This window comes from Pungitius pungitius, chromosome 9 (assembly GCF_949316345.1).
Source record: "Pungitius pungitius chromosome 9, fPunPun2.1, whole genome shotgun sequence".
Lineage (NCBI taxonomy): Eukaryota > Metazoa > Chordata > Actinopteri > Perciformes > Gasterosteidae > Pungitius > Pungitius pungitius.
This window is the reverse complement of record NC_084908.1, coordinates 15034811-15050755: the sequence shown is the minus strand read 5'-3', so window position 1 is coordinate 15050755 and position 15945 is coordinate 15034811. Positions and strand designations below refer to the sequence as shown.

At 49.5% G+C, this 15945-nt stretch overlaps 1 protein-coding gene across 2 annotated transcripts in view; it reads left to right on the top strand.

Moving 5' to 3' along the window:
• Positions 1-15945, top strand: part of lef1 (lymphoid enhancer-binding factor 1) — a 38260-nt gene that overhangs the window by 7086 nt on the left and 15229 nt on the right. For both annotated transcript variants that reach the window (XM_037471674.2, XM_037471678.2), the window contains exon 4: positions 14727-14847. In XM_037471674.2, the coding sequence (XP_037327571.2) occupies positions 14727-14847 (121 nt within the window). The remainder of the gene's footprint in view (positions 1-14726; positions 14848-15945) is intronic.

Here is a 15945-nt window from a genome sequence, read left to right as displayed (position 1 = left end):
TGATCTGGTTGTTTAATTTAATTGGACAGAAGTACACTGATGTCTTGATCAGGGTTACTGATTCTCACAGCATTTTTAGATGCGTCAGATAATACAAAGAGACTTTTTCTTTCTTTGTATTACATGTTGATGTGTCTATGTCTATATATATATATATATATATATATGTATATATATATATGTATATAGACGAATGAAAAATGATGATCGTAATTGCCCATAACGATATTGAGGATAATTGTGATAGGTGTAACTCTCCAGAGCCTTTGGGATGTCATGACTTGGGAATGATGTGTGAAAGAAGAGATGTGCAGTGCTTTGATGCTCTTATTTTTTTCAAATAAATGGTGCTGCAGCCTCACAAACTCAAGTGAGGCTGGGAAAACGACAGCTTCTAAATAAAGATCAACGGGCTCGTGATGGACAGTGCGTATTTTTAAATGACCTGAAATCTATTTTCAGATTCTGCAGTCACAGAAAATGTTTACCGTTTTGGTTAAAATCACGAGAAGACCTGCTTTATCCGCAGAATCAAAGAAACCCTGAAACCTCTCAGCTCACGACGCCTTACCCAAACCCTTTAAATAAACGCGGGTGCATGGTGGACGAGATAAAGACACAACTGCCTGTTCATGGCTCTGAAATGTCGGGAAGACGTGCCGGTGACCTACAGCTGTTGTTGGAACAGTCTCCTGGTGTTGAGCAACAGCTTGAGGAGAGGAACCGATAGAATCAATGAATTTTTCAAAGCCTAGTTTTGCTGCTATGGTGTGGGGAGTTAAGAGAGCCCCCCCCCCCCCCCTTTGGACCCTGAATTGCACTTCCTCGTGGCGAGAAGGAGGGTGTGTGGAAGGGTTGAAGCGCTGTACTTTCCTTTGATGTAGTGGGAACGTGACGGATCTGCTAGCCAGTGTCTCGCAGCGTGGAATCACTAACCCAGGCTTACCTAACGGGATTTGGTAGGACTGCTCTGGTGTCCCTCAGTGCCATGTGTGTCCTGAGCTCATGCCCCCAGCGCTACCGTGGAAGATCCCTGTTAAAGAGAACACTACATTTACCAGCAGCCTCCCATGTCCACACATAATGTTCTAGATGGCAGCTTGTGGCACCTCGTGTTAGTCACCGTGGGGTGCACATGCGGCGTGACTTCATATGATCATCCCACGTCTTCCGTGCTGTCTATATATATATAATTTACGTTTAAAAAAAAACAATCAAGAAAATACAGTTCTCCTCAAAGTACCATTTCCTCACTCAATGCTGTACACCAAATCAGCACATATCAAAGAGTCGCTCTGACATTAATGTCATCTGCTGTGCAGCTCTATCAGACACAGCGCCGGGCGTGCGTGTGTGTGTGTCTGTGTGTGTGTGTGTGTATGCGCACGTGAGCACATGAAGGACCTCACACTCTGCGTCTCAGAGTCTTTGTAGTTCAGCTGGCGCTGGGTCGCGGTGTTTCATAAACAGCGCCATTAACGCCGAGGTCTCCTCCCGTCCTCGGCTGCACGGTGGTGATGCTGGTTGACACATTTGCTCCATGTGCACGCCGCTAATGACCGCATGTGGCTGCAATCACCTTGACGGCGCGTTTCATCTCGTGAGATGGAGCTCAGCGGACCAGGACGGAGAGATATGTGTTGTTGTTTAAGCTCAGAGCCAAAAACACAGTCTCCGGTGGATTTATTGTTCTTGTCATAGAGGCAGCTTCACTACATCGACAGAGGAGGCAGGCGATTCGATCAGACGCATCCGACCCCAAAAAATAGAAGTGAGCTCCAAAGACGAGGTTAAAATCGTTAAGTCAAATGCTGAAAACCTTTTGTTTTCTATACGCGTGTGAGAGAAGCCGCCCGGAGCCCCGCGGCTGTGAGCGTGACGTCACGCGAGACCCACTCGACCCCCCCCCCCCCCCGGTTAATGCTCATTTTGGGCATGTGTTCCTGCTCAAAGCGGAGCACTCGGAGATGATGACACTTTCTCTGCTCCCCCCCCCGTCCTCCCACCGAGTCGGATGAGGCTTAACCAATCAAAGCAGCGCTGACGCCTGGAGCCGGCCAGTCAGGCTTCCACGCACAACACCACCTGCTCAGAGGACTTCACTCCACACCAGCGGCCTGCCACTGATCTCCAGGCGTCAGCGGAGCGCCGCGCCAAGGTTGTCCCTCATGCCCCAGTCCTGTTTCAATGGCCCGGGGGGAGGGGGGGGGGGGTGTGCGCTTCCTGTAAGGGCGGATCAGAAAAGGCGACGAGAGGGTGGGGTTTTGTGTCAATTTGTCGTGCAACTGACGTGGGGATGTTGCGAGCTACATGATGTGTGCTCAGCTACATGTGCTAGCGGGTAAAGTGGCTGTCACTTGGCCCAATGTCAGATTTTTTTTTTTTTTTTAACTCGTTGAAAGTGTCTTTCAGCTACGATGGAAGCCTCTCAGCGCTCCCTCAAAGCTGATCACAGTGCCCCACTGTTCCCCCGACACATGAAGAACATGAAGAGCTTTATTGACTTCACCCTGACAGTCCCTGGGGCCTGCGTAGAGGCGAGCAGCGTTCCAGCCAAGCGGCCCGCTGGGGGAACAGTAGGACCACGGGAGTGAAACATGGGTGCAAATCAGTCCGGCTGCGTCCGAACTTCAGAGACGCTCAAACAGCCCTCACTTTGTCCCGCGGAGGTTACAGAGCTACGATCAATAGCTGCTCTGTTTTGTATGAGGTTGGTCAGTCTGCGGCGCGCTCTTACCCTCCCTCTCTCTCTCTCTCTCTCTCTCTCTGTCTCCGCCGTTTTTCATATTTTTTCAGAAGCTCATTATTTCGCTGTGCTGTGGGTGTGAGTGCTAAAGAGACTCGCATGCAATGTGCATCTGACGGCGCTAAAATATTAATGGCCCCCAGTGTAGGAGGTTGGTGTAGGGCCTACATAGTTGCAGTACAAAGGGTTCCTTCTCGCCACCAGGCTTTATTAACAGCGCTGGTGGACGTCTACAGCTTATTCCTTTGCGCTAACCATCACCAGATCAGTTTGTCTTTGTGTAACACTCTGCAACACGTACGCCAAGCAGGGACCCACGTGCGCGCCTGCACACAAGTGAATTGTGTAGTGTAAGAGCAACACTGCACTGCTGAGCCACCCGTTCATTTTGTGTGGTCTCGGCCATAAAAAGAAACACAGTTCTTTGACGGGGGAAAAAAAAAAGCCTGTCTTTAATTTTGGGGAAACCCATAAAAGTTTGTCGCTCCTTTTATATCGGCTGCAGAATTGAAAACAAATGCCGCGTTCACCCCTCCTCTCCTTTGAACTGGCCAATTATGGAGTTGTGAAAATAAAAATCAGTCGGTAGATCTCTTTACCCCCCTCTCCATTCTCCACCCTCCCCCTACGTCTCTCTTTCTCTCACACTCTTTCTTCCTCAGTCACTTTCTTTTTTTCCTTTTTTTTTCCCCCGCCTCCCCACTTGTTTTTGAAGAAAACCGAGGGGGATCACTGATGTCAAAGTCAAAACCAAGAGCATTAAGAAAACTGGCGAAATGCAATACAGCTGCAATCCGACATGACGCTAGAAAATAGGGCTGAGGAGCAGAAAGCCTCTCTCCCGTATTCCCAGGGCGCGCAACTGCTCCCGGCCTTGGCTTTGATCTCTTCAAAGCCTCCTGCCTCCTACTAGATGGAGAGGCTTGGCTGCCGCTCGTGAGCGCTGGAGAGAGGCAGGCAGGGAGGGAGGTGGTGGGTTGGGGGTAAGGGGCGGGGGGGCGTCGTCTTTTCCTTTCCAGGGCTGAAATCAATCACGGTGCCGAGGCAATTATGTGTAATTCAACCCCAGCCAGATTAGTGACTCCTGTTACCTGAGCGACCGGAGCTCTGTAATCTGGGAGACACACCGGCCTCGCCGGGCAAAGGAGTAGCCAGGAAGGGGGCGAAGGGCAGGAACGAGGGGGGAGGGAGGGAGAGAGAGAGAGGTGCTGAAAAGCTGGGCCGCCATGCTGCCCGTCCAGCAGAGCAGAAAATCAGAGCACAATGGAGTGATTACACTTGCAGATGCAGCGCCGTTTTTGACGGGGCGGACGGCGGGGAACTGAAAGAATGACGTGCGCTGATGGCCACGCAGCTTAACAGCTAGCGTGCTAACTAGCCAGGTGCCTTTTGTGTGGAAACATATGTGCGCGCTGTCCCTGCCACTGTGCTTCCAGTCCTGCACTCCCTCTCAACCACCCCCCCCCCCTCCACCCCCCCCAGTGCCGTATCTCTATCCCTCATGCCCTCCACGAGGGCTCCCGAATGCAAGCTTGGCTCAGGCTCCCGCCCCAGGCGCCCAATTTACTGTGGCTGGAGAAAAACTCAGCGGCCCCGAGTCACAGAGGAAAACGGCAGAGCTGAATGTTGCTCTTTCCCTGCTGCTGCAGTTCCTCTGATCTGCGCAACTGTTTCAGTGTCTTAACACACAGCAGTGTAACAATTTACACCCTTCTGTTTTTTCTTTTTTTTTTTAAATCTGGCTTTGAGGAGATTTATCCCAATTATGTTTGCTCCTAGTTTAGAACGCGGTAGGAGTTGATGACCCCTTAGTGTACGTTATGAGATTATTCATTTTTCACGTGGGGTTGACACCATTAATTAGAAATCTATAATTGCCTTGGCTTGTTGTTGTTCCTTGCGCTCGGTGTCTACACGCTGATGTCACAGGGATGAGAACCAGGCTTTGTTTTTCCCCCCCTCTCTCAGCAGTCACTTGATGCAGGATGATGAAACCCACAAAGATATCTAGCAAGAATGTGTTTGTTCATCTGATGCGCTCCATGTTTCTTTTGATCATCGGACCACTCGATTGGTGATTGAAGGCCCTTATTTTATGGGATGTACACATTGAATAACTTGGATATACCGTCCTGTATTAGAATGTAGATGATCAGCACCTTGATGTCTGCGATAGTTTTAACAAGGCAGGCTGACAGGCAAGTGGAGCTGACTCTAAAAATACAAAGGTCACGCCGAATGGATTATGTGGCATCAATGGAGCCACCGTCCGGCGCAGCAGGAGCCCTTAAATCCACCAGCAGCCACAACCCCTCGGCTCAGGGGCCAGGTGACGCTTTTCATGTCCTCCAATGGAGAGACATCACAGAGGCATCCTCCACTTTGAGCTGCCCGTCATCAAACAATGCATCAAAACATCAAATCAATCCGCCCCCACTGTATCTGTCTTTTGAAATGAAAGATGGGGGAAGTGGAAGTGCCCCCTGCCCCCCCCCCCCCCCCCCCGCGCCACCTCCACCCCCACCACTAACTCAATACCCGCTTCTATCACCAACACCACAAATCTACATCCCTACTAGTGAAGCGATGGCGGGGAATAGGTTTTGCTAAGCAGTAAATTCCATGTATGTCTGACCTATTATGGCAATAAACGGTTCCTGATTCCTGGTTCTCTGACCCGAGGTCACAAATCCACACAGGGCCAGTTTTACATGTGTCCGTTCTATGAAAGGGTGAAAACAGGTTGTTACAGTCTCTGGGATTACAACTGTAGGATTTACCAGAGCCAATCCTACCATGTGTATATTGCTTATTCAAGCTCTACTTGAATTATGCTGCTTGTGATTACAAAGATGTGCTGGAACATGACTGACTGAACACGGCATGACTCATAAGGGGACGCAGTAAAGACCACTCACATGTTGACTGTAGACAAAACCAACGGCATAGATTTGATTTGCTTTGGTCTTTACATTTTGAGTTACAGGAAACTCAATTAATTGATGTAATTAATTATAATTAATTATACATTATATGATTTTTGTATATAAATCATTTTTTGTGGCGTTTTTGTATTTCCTGAATGAGTCTATGATATATTAAATATTGGGATTATCAATTTATCGGATGTTAATAAATAGTAATTTCCCTGGATCCAAAAGTTACATATTACCATTTCAGGGCCAATTGTTAGATATTAAGCTCCTCTCCTTCAATCTAACATTGCTTTCTTAATGGTCAAATGACGTTTAATTAAAATGCATGAGCTGTACACAATGAATACGTGCAGCTACGAGCTGAATCACAACCAGGGCGTGCTCATTGTGCGGCCTACCATTCTGCTATTGTAGCATCAGGTGCACAAGTGTGCCCTGTAATGTTGATGTAACCATATGCCCTGAGCCTGAGGAGACCCCTTTTGTGCTCCAGATATACTCACTATTACCATTTGCTTAGAGGTATCAAGGGATAAGCAGACGTTGTCCGTTGCCATGTTGTACAAGGTGATTGTTTTGTTTGTATTATATCCCCCCCCCCCCAAAACCCGGCTGCACAGCTAATTGACGGGGCAGAGTTTTCATGTGGCCTTGGAGATCCTTGGAGAGGTTCTTTAAGTGTCTGCTGCTTCTCTGGGGATGGAGGAAGGCCATTTGTTCCGAGGGGGGATCAGATTTGAATAGCTTTGTGCTTTTCATTCAGATCCTAACAGGGGCGTGTGCGCCGGGCTTGAAAGAAACCCTAAAATGTGTGCTTTCATTAATGGCTAATTCCAGGCTGAAAGGCAGTTGTTGGTAGTCTTTACCAGTTAATCCCTCAAAACGAGGAATCACACCTACACACTGTGGCCTCGGGTTCTGTTGTGCGGCCTGTAGTGCGAATGAGCCAAAAAGGTTTCCCATCCATGAATATGAGTCTTAGCAGTGTGGCAGGAACTCTGGGTCATTATGCCACAGATCGGAGAGGTTAGGATTTTAGTCGACTGAAAGTCCACCAAAGACTCGTCGATTGGTCCATGAGGAGAAGAGAGCATTTCTGCTTTTTGAGAAGATGAACTAAATCGGCCTCAGTGTATTCTGCACTCTACCTGGTAGCCTAACTATATTATATATAGATACCAATAAACATTTGCAGCATATTCAATTCATTTAACCTAATTATATTAGTTTACAACAGACCTCTGCGTCTTCATATGATTTCCAAATAGAAGGAGTTGCAAGGGAGTTTGGTACCAGACCTATTGACATATGACAATTCTAGTACGTATTGACACCAATTGGTTAACTAGCGATGCGTGGGTTGGGGTATTTTTAACATCCGTCACCCCCATCCGACCCATTGAGCTAGCCAATATGCCCGCCGAAAAAGAATAAACATGCACTGATGAGCAGAACCCGAAGTGCTGACCTTGTGCACCACATTAGCACATATGTGGGGAGGCTCCTCAAAGGTCCTCGTGGGGGGGGAATTGCTACAGCTGGGCTCTCTCCCCCCCCGTCCACAGCGGTGGAACGATCTACACCAAGTGTTTGTTAAACTTATTCTTACTCCCTCTCACACACGCACACACACACACAGTCACAGACGGACACACACGTTGACACCGACCTGAAAATAATAGATTATGAAGGAATGAATGGACTTACTTATTAAAATAATACCAGCGATTGTCCAACCGATGGGAGTCAAGTCAGACCTGCATATCGACCCACCGACCAGAGGGTGTCAGTGCAATTTGTGCAAAATGAAAAGCACGGCTTCGTCCGGGTGCTCCTCTAATCATGAGAGAAGGTTATTGTGGAAGTGAAGGGAGGCCGAACGAGTAGAGCTGGAAGCAACGTTGTTCATTCAGGTGAACTGTGACAGCAGGTCAAAAGTTCAGACCAAAGCCTAGAAACAGGTGTCAGGACACCTGAGGCGACAGGACTTCTTGTGACGTGTGCTTTTTTTCCAAAGCTTGACGCAAGGTTTTTAACCCCCTTTTTTCTCACAAACCTCTGTCATTTTCTGTCTGTTTTATTCGTCAGCGGCACAGGCTCACCGACTCATCCCATGTTTTTGTTCTTCCTATTCTCGCTCGCTGTGTTGGCGCGTGCGTGCGCCTGTCTGAGTGAAATACAGAGGGGAAACTAGGTCAGTACTCTCTACAGCTCAGGCACAGGAGGCTCTCATTCAAATCACCTTGCCTTCCACATTTTCCAAGTGTGTGCCGCTGAGAACCTTTTCCCAGAAAAACATTGCAGCGCCTCTGCAGCCCCGATGCTCTCTGCCTTCGCGCAGCTCTCCCCGGCTAGCTGGCAATGCTAATATTTACCCCTTCTTTTCCGTAGATGTAATGTGCAATGTTGCATGGGAGCTAGCCGGGGCTTAGAGAGAAGAGTACTGTCTCCAGCTCCCGTCTCCACAGGTAGAGAAACACAAAGACCCCCACCAGACTCTATTTTCCCCCTCAACGCTGAGCTCCCAAATCCAAACTGACAGCCATTCATGCCCAGAATACCTGGGCGAGAGCTGAGGGAGGGGCGGGAGGGTCGTCGGGGGAGGGGGGGGGGCACTATCTAGGTGGAGCAGGCAAATCCGCTCTTGTTCGACGGATCTCTGAAGCTCCCGCGTAACGCAACTCATCAGCACTTTCCCTCCATTCTGCATCGCATTTTCTTTCCCTCTTTCTCTGCGTCTCCGGCATTGTGTCGGGGGGGGGGGAGGTTTTAACGTGCTCCAGCCACTCAAAGTTAGCTTGTGCTGCGATTTTATTTGTATACATCTCTCGGGGGGCCCCGTTTTTTTATTTATTTATTTTTTTTTTTTTCGAGCATTGTTGTCAAATGTGGATGTTGGCGCCGACGCGTCGCCTGGCCTGGACGCAGCTACTCAGCAGACCAGAGCTGGCTTCTAATGATAAATCATGCAGCGTGTTAATGCAGCAGCAGGGTCGCTATAAATAGTCCGGCGGAGAGGGATGACGATTGATTCTGGGAAGAAAAATAAATCACGCTCCAAAAACATCTTCAGAACTGTGGTCGGTTTTAACCGCCGAGTTCGAACACGTGGCCCCCCGAGATTTATATTTTTGCCTGTTTTGAAAACTCGCAGCTAATCGGAGGAATTGCGCAACGGCGCGTCTAAAGCAATTGGGACACGGTTAGACACATTGGCCGTGTCCGGATGTACCGCTTAGAAGACTCCGTTTTGGTGTCTTTCAAAGATTCACCCGTCTCAGCAGATGCAGGCGAGGAGATGGAGCTGCAGCGAGCAGCCATCTTCTTTGTGGGGGTATAGATGCCTAGTGGGTGCTCAAGCGCGTGTGTGTGTGTGTGTGTGCGGTCGGCCTTTTGCGCACGTGTTTGCGCGTGCGCTCGCGGGCCTGCTGACAGTGGCACTTCAGCAGAATGTTTGCCCTTTCCTCGGTCCTTTGATGTGACCAGGTCCCGCTGTGATAATGAGCCCTGTGCCCCGCCGCAAGGTGAACATCCCGCAGTCCGCCCTGGGGCTCTGCCAGAGCAGCGGCTCAGACCCCACCGCCCCCCATTGATATCAGAAGTCTTCCGAGACGCAGGTGTATTGAAACATGGACCATGTACGCAAAATGACTAAGAAATAATCATTTATATTTTCCAAGTAATGGGAAACTAAATTCTACGTTGATCACCTCACCGGCCATCCAGAGCTGTGCAATAAGGAAGCGGACGACGTCAAAGGTGTTGCCGTCGCCAGACCATCCGTTGTGCTTCCACACGGTCGCACAAAGCTTCTGATCCGCTGTAAATGCAGCTTTAATGCCAAGGCAGCAGGAAAAAGAACATAATCACTGGATTTTTAGTCCAACATTTACTTCTCTGTACACCTGTTAAAGATGTATATTGGTAAAACATACAATTAGCCTTGTTTTTTTATGAAAGTTGTATACGTGCAAAAAAATGGGCTTTGGGGCCGAGAGCCACAGATACGCATTTTGAGAAACAGACTCACATGTCGCTGGTTTTGGTCTCTTAGTTAATGATGCATCAAAACTCTATACAACCAAAACCTCTTTGCTACAATTTACATAATAACAATACTTATTTGATGAAACACATGCAAGCTGCAACATTATTTTACCTACACTCTTATATGTACGTAAAATGACTAAAGTCGCACCCCACCCTGTGCCGCCTTCACGATCTTATTAAAGCCTGAACTCTTTCAGAACAAACCCGATGTCATAGTGATTTACCTTTCCTACTTAACTTGGTGTGGCTTAACAGCGAAGAAAAACTGCAACTGGATCATTTCTAATGTTCTGTTGCTCTTCCCCTCAGTTTTTTTTAATAGCACCGCGACATATAGAAATTAAGAGTTGAACACTTGGGGAAAAAAAAGCGGATCAAGTCTTTTCATCTGGGGCAGGCATATTTCACACAAATTATCTCCTTAGCACATCCAGTATGGGAGCCAGCGCGATTGGTTAGCTCGGAGCGCACGCTCTTCATGCCAACTCAAGGATGATGGATAATCCACCCTGTCCTATTCAGTTGTGCGTGGTGGTGGGAAAGAAGACAGGCAGCTGTTAATAGCTGCTTTGTGTGTTCATACGGAGCATGTGCTTGGGTTAAATTCATTAAGCGGCCTCTGATCCCTTCACCATGCACCATGACCGTATATTACGCCGTATCCGTGTGTCTTTCCCCGGCGAGCTTTGTGTTCCATTCCACGTTAGTGCCGCGGCGTGTGTCGGTGGTTTATTGTGTTTGACATGTGGCCAGTGTGGGAGCGTCGGTGGCATTCGCAGGACACCCCCCCCCCCCCCCCCACCCCCTCTGCGCGATGAATCTGCGCCGCGACTTAGCTACCGAAAGCATAAGACTGCATATGTGGTACACGCCTAATTTGTGTCATCCACCAAAAACCCTGAGTTATGATTTATGATGACTTGCACCTCTATTCCCAGTTTTACCAACTGCCCTTGGAGCTCACTGTCACGGTGTCTGCTCTGACTTCTGGACTCTCAATCCAACGCGAGGTTTAGGATTGAGGTGCAGGAGGAGGAGGAGGAGGAGAGAAGGAGCGATTGGTAGGGGGGGGGGGGGTATGGTAGACGTAAACGTCTCTCCGGGGTAGGATTTTCCTGTTATTCGCAGCCTCCTCCGCTCCTGTCCCTGTGGTTGGCTTCGCTTGTTGGTCTCATTACCCCGGGCGAGCGGCGCTCCTTCGCTCGCTGGCGGCCCGGCTTTCTTCTCCATTAATTGGGTTTGGTTACATTAAGCCCCCCTGGCCGAGGGGGCCATCCTGCCAATAAAACATTCCATTTTTAGCACTCCACTTGGAGCTGGTGGGGTTCAACCAGCTCCGTGAGCGGTAATTGGTTATTTATTTAAGCTTCCTCAGGTTGGTCTCCACTGATTTTGGTAAAAGGGGGAGAGGAGGAGGAGGGGGAGCCACAATGATCACATTGTCAGTGGATACAGTAGCCAAAAACTGTATTTAAGCAGCCAGAGGTGGGTGTGCTCTCGCCCAGTGATTCACAGTTATTTTAAACCACCCCCCTCGGGTGATGGCAATCCTCATTCCATTGGAAATGTACGGCAAACTCTGGATGAAACCAGTCGTAATCGCGGGGCAATTTATCCTCGCATCTTTTTATTCTTTCCTCTGTTGACATTTCAGGTGGAAAAATCTAGTGAGGAGGTGAGGTTGCATTTTTGAGGGTGAGATGGGCTTCTTAGTGAAAAGATTTAGCAGCACGGGAATCCACGGCCCGCACTTGAGCTGCCGTCTCCCCCCCGCTGTTTGTGAACCACTTCGTATGGTTTCCACACACTTGATTGTAGCTGCGGGCGCGAAGAGTCCTCATTGCATATAAATTACAGAAGTGGGAAGTGATTATTATAAAATTCCCGCTTTCCCTTTTTTCCCACCCCGCTCCGCAGAAGTGGTATAATTGAGTGGAGCACAAAAGCCGTGCCGAGAGGGGGGGGGAGAGAGACGCTAAAAAGGCAGTGTTGGCAGGGCTGGTTGGGCACATACCACATGGACATGAACGATGCAGCGGGATGCGCGTGGAATCGGACCGAACGCAAGTTTGGAGAAACAGGCGTGCCGTCAGAAACCCCCCCCCAATAAAGAAACAAAAAAAACAGAACATCCCATATCCTTTCCCCACCCCCATTTGCAGACAGCACGCCAAGTCACTGGCTCCGCGTACTGAAGCACACTGGAGTGTCTCCTCCATGGAAGGGCTTCCTGCCAGCTCCAGTTCCGCACAATGAATTTCTCTTAAAACCACATCTGAGGGGTTCTTCAGAAGGGCCGGCCAAGCCTGGATATGAAATTCCAAATGGAACGTTTTCTTTTCAATCCTCGCCGCCTCTCTTCTTTCACTCTCCCTAAAAAAAAAAAAATGAATAGAAAGATCCTAAGCCTATTATTTCTCCTATACAATAAAATGGACCTCCAATATGGCTGCCCTCCATCACAACATCGCAGCCGCTGCGGCTGCAGCTAAGGGCATTTAGAGTTGAGAGGGGGGATGAGAGGGGGTTGGATTGCAGCAACGTGCCGTGACACTCACGGTTGTGGTCACTTGAGTGTCTCCAACTACTTCCTCCAGGAAATTGGTAAAAGGGTGTCCTGCTTTTTATGGCACAACCTGCCGAGAGCTGCAAAGTGGTGGCAGCGAGCCAACCAATCTCCACCTGGAGGAGCTGACGGGGTGGCTCCACGACGGCAGTCGGCACAGTAACTTAACGGTGAAGGCGTGTGACTATTTGACCGGACCTCCATACATTTACCCCACGTCATGCGATTGTTTAGAGAGAGGTGAAGATGTAAAAAGCCCAAGTAACAATGCATCGCTCCTCTCGGAGTGAACCACAGTTATTTGTGGCATGCAGTTTATGTAAATGTCCCAGAGAGCCGTAAACTGTGTATTGGTCACAGAGGCCTGCAGGTTTTTCTTTGGTGGATTCTGGCCTTCATGAAGGCAGTTTATTAAGCAGTTGAGAAAAATGTGACATGACAGCTGTAACTGGGAAAAGCACAAAAGAGAGCTTCTCTTCCACGGCGGAAGCCTCCTGCTTTGTTGGATGGAAGTAGTCAATCACCTTTTTTTATTTTTTTTTGCAGTCTCGTATATATGTAGGTGTGTTTGTGAGTGAACAAGTACAAGAGACTAACTTTTGTTTCTTTCTTTTCTATCTGCTGCAAGTTGGAGACGATTTCCAGCTAAAATGATAATCCCTCAGGTCCTCATCTCATTCCTTCAGGATAACAAATGGGAGTGGACAGGCGTAAAATAATATGGGCGAGAATGCTATCATTTAGCCCCTGGTGTAGGATTGGCCCGCCCCCCCCGTCCTGGTTAGTCCTCCTTCAGGGTTAGCATCTCTTACTAATAAGCCCCCCCCCCCCCCTCTCCCCCCTCTGTAGGATGAGGTCTGACACTCCCACCGTCACAGATTATCCCGTCACCTTTGACTCTTGCAGACTGGGGTCACAGAGCCACCCTCACCTGAGCTGATGTGAAAAGCCTCTGCGTTATGGCTGAATTAGTTTTCAGGCTGGGTTTGGGGGGGGGGGGTTACCTAACCCTAACTCTACAATGAGTACTCTGCTACACGGCGGCACATGAAGGCTTCTATCAAGAGGGGAACTGGGGAAGAAATTGGCCCTGTGAGATGAGATTCCCATCCTGATAACAGAATACAGATGATAGGTAATGTGGTTGAGGATGCTGAGATCTTTCTCGGCACACACACACACACACATGCTGCCCTTTGTGTTCCCAGTCAGGACGTTCCCAGAGGTTTGGGAGAGGGAGAGGCGGCTCTTAAGTTAAGGTCGGTGCCAGTCCGCGAGAGTTTCAGGAGAAACACAGACATTCCAGTGTGTGTGTGTGTGTGTGCGTGTGTGTGTGTGGGCGAGGAGCGGCACCAATCACCACTTAGCACTGCAGGAATGTCACCTTGCCCAACACCTCGCTAGCACAACAGAGCGGGAGCTTACGAAGAACAGTCCCGTGATCAGAAATCTATTCGCCTGCTAAATTTAGACAAGTCTCTCCAACAACATTATTAATCAGGTGACCGTTCCTTTGGGAGCATCTGACCAGAATCTTGTGAAAGCGCGTGGGAGCCCTTTGGTGGGAGACCCGTCAGTGACATGAGGACAGGGGACTAATGTCCCTGTTTAATGACCTGTGGAGGTGATATTTGGACTCTGCTCTGGGCCTAGGTTGTGAACAGTAGACCTGGCCTGGCTAAGCATTGCCATGTGTCTGTTGCTGCTGAAGCATGTAAGCGCTTGGCCAGGGGGGGTGGGGGGGTGGGAGGGGGTTTGAGGCCGGGAATTTTTTGAGGGGGGGCCTGGCTCCGTCTATTTTAGTTTGTCATGAGGGCAGGGATCTGAGTCAGCCGGGGGTGGGGGGGGGCCTGAGGTCAGGATACTCCTGACGTGATTACTCCCCGCATTAAGTAGCACCGTGAGACATCTGTCTCACTCGCAAACTGTCCACAGCAAACCCCCCCCCCCCCCCCCCCCCCCTCCCTCCATCCCTCATCTCTCCCCCTTTGGCTCTTGCTCTGTAATGAACTCCCCTTATTCACCAGCTAATGACTGCCTTTGATCTCCCGCCTAAGACCTCTGCTCTAACTCTACCCTGCGAATCATGCTGTTCTCCCCCCTCCCTTCGCTCCACTTGCTTGCTCCTATCCGCTGCAGCTCTGTTTCGCTCTTTTTCTCTCTCTCTCTCTGTGGCGTGTTTTTCCTCCTTCCTTTGGGGGGAATGTTGTTTTTTTTTTGGATCGTGCTGACCAAGGCTGAACAAAGTTCCTCTTTGGCCATACTATCAGGCCTCACCCACACCCACATGCAGGCAGACCACTCTCACAATAAGTGCCGTACCAGTCGCCAGATCATGTGGTTGGAAAGGGGGGGGGGGCGATTTGTGCATGGAGTGATGCCGCTGAAGCTCACGTGTAATGTCATCCCTCTCTTTTTCCCTCCACAGTCCAACAAAGTCCCCGTGGTGCAGCCGTCCCACGCAGTCCACCCACTCACCCCACTGATCACGTACAGTGACGAGCACTTCGCCCCAGGTCCTCATCCCCAGGATGTCAACAACAAACAAGGTAGAGACCAAGACGACCGATCAACTTTACCCATAGCCCATGTTTCCAAATAGTCTGGGTGTTCTTTTCCTCTTGTCCCTTTGCTTTACAAATAGTGATGATGATGTTTTCAAAATGGACAAAAACGTTCCTTCTCTCCACTTGTCGTTTAAAGAAAAAGAGAGACTATTTATTACATTAAAAAATCGGTACACTTAAACGTGTGGAACTCATTGGGATCACAAAGTAACTACAGCCCTTGTTTGATTTGTGGGAACAAAAGTGTGATTTTATCCAAAAGTTGCCGTCATGCAACTGAGCGACCCACTGATTTTTAATTTATTTTTAAACATCCCCTTGTGCCAACGCTGTCAGGAATCGGCACAGGCAAACAAACCAAAACGCGTGACAGCCGAAATCAAAGCCTTCCGCCCGGGCTCCGAACATAAACTTATTTTGAAGCGTCCCGCGGGACGGCGCGTCGAGCTCCGCTGCCCTCCCGCACGCGCCGCCTCTCGGTAACAACATCAAGCCGCAGCTCTGACAGCTGCGCGCGGAGGAGCTCCTCTGCAGCTCCGGGCCGAGCTCCTCGGGCCCCCGCGCAGCTGGAGACGCTTGGCGGCCCCGTCACCAATGCAGAACGATGTCGGCCCCACGTCGTAGTTTTTTGTCTCGCACCTTTGTTTCTTTCCTCTTTTTTGTTGTTGTTCCACCCGCGGTGCTGCCAGTTGAAAAGGAGGAGATGGATCAGACAGGATGCAGGCGATGATAAAGACGACGGTGAGGCGGGCGGGTTCTGAGGGGCCGACTATAAATAACAAAGCAGCACCGAGGTACACAGCGTGGTGAGATGAAGGGACCGACGGATAAAGGAACTGTGCTCCACATATGCCAGAGGAACCCGTGCATCAGACGCATTTGTGTTGAGTACTTTTTGAAAGCAAGCAGGAAGGAAAAGAGAGAATTGTCTTGACACGGGGAATTGAGCGATCCATGTTCTGAACGCAAAGGCACGCATTTTAATCGATTGGTCGTCGTGTCGTCCATTTTCCCGTTCTACTGGTCTTGCCGGTCCATCGAGGTCCACTACGTTTCTGACAAACATTGGAGAGCAGAAAA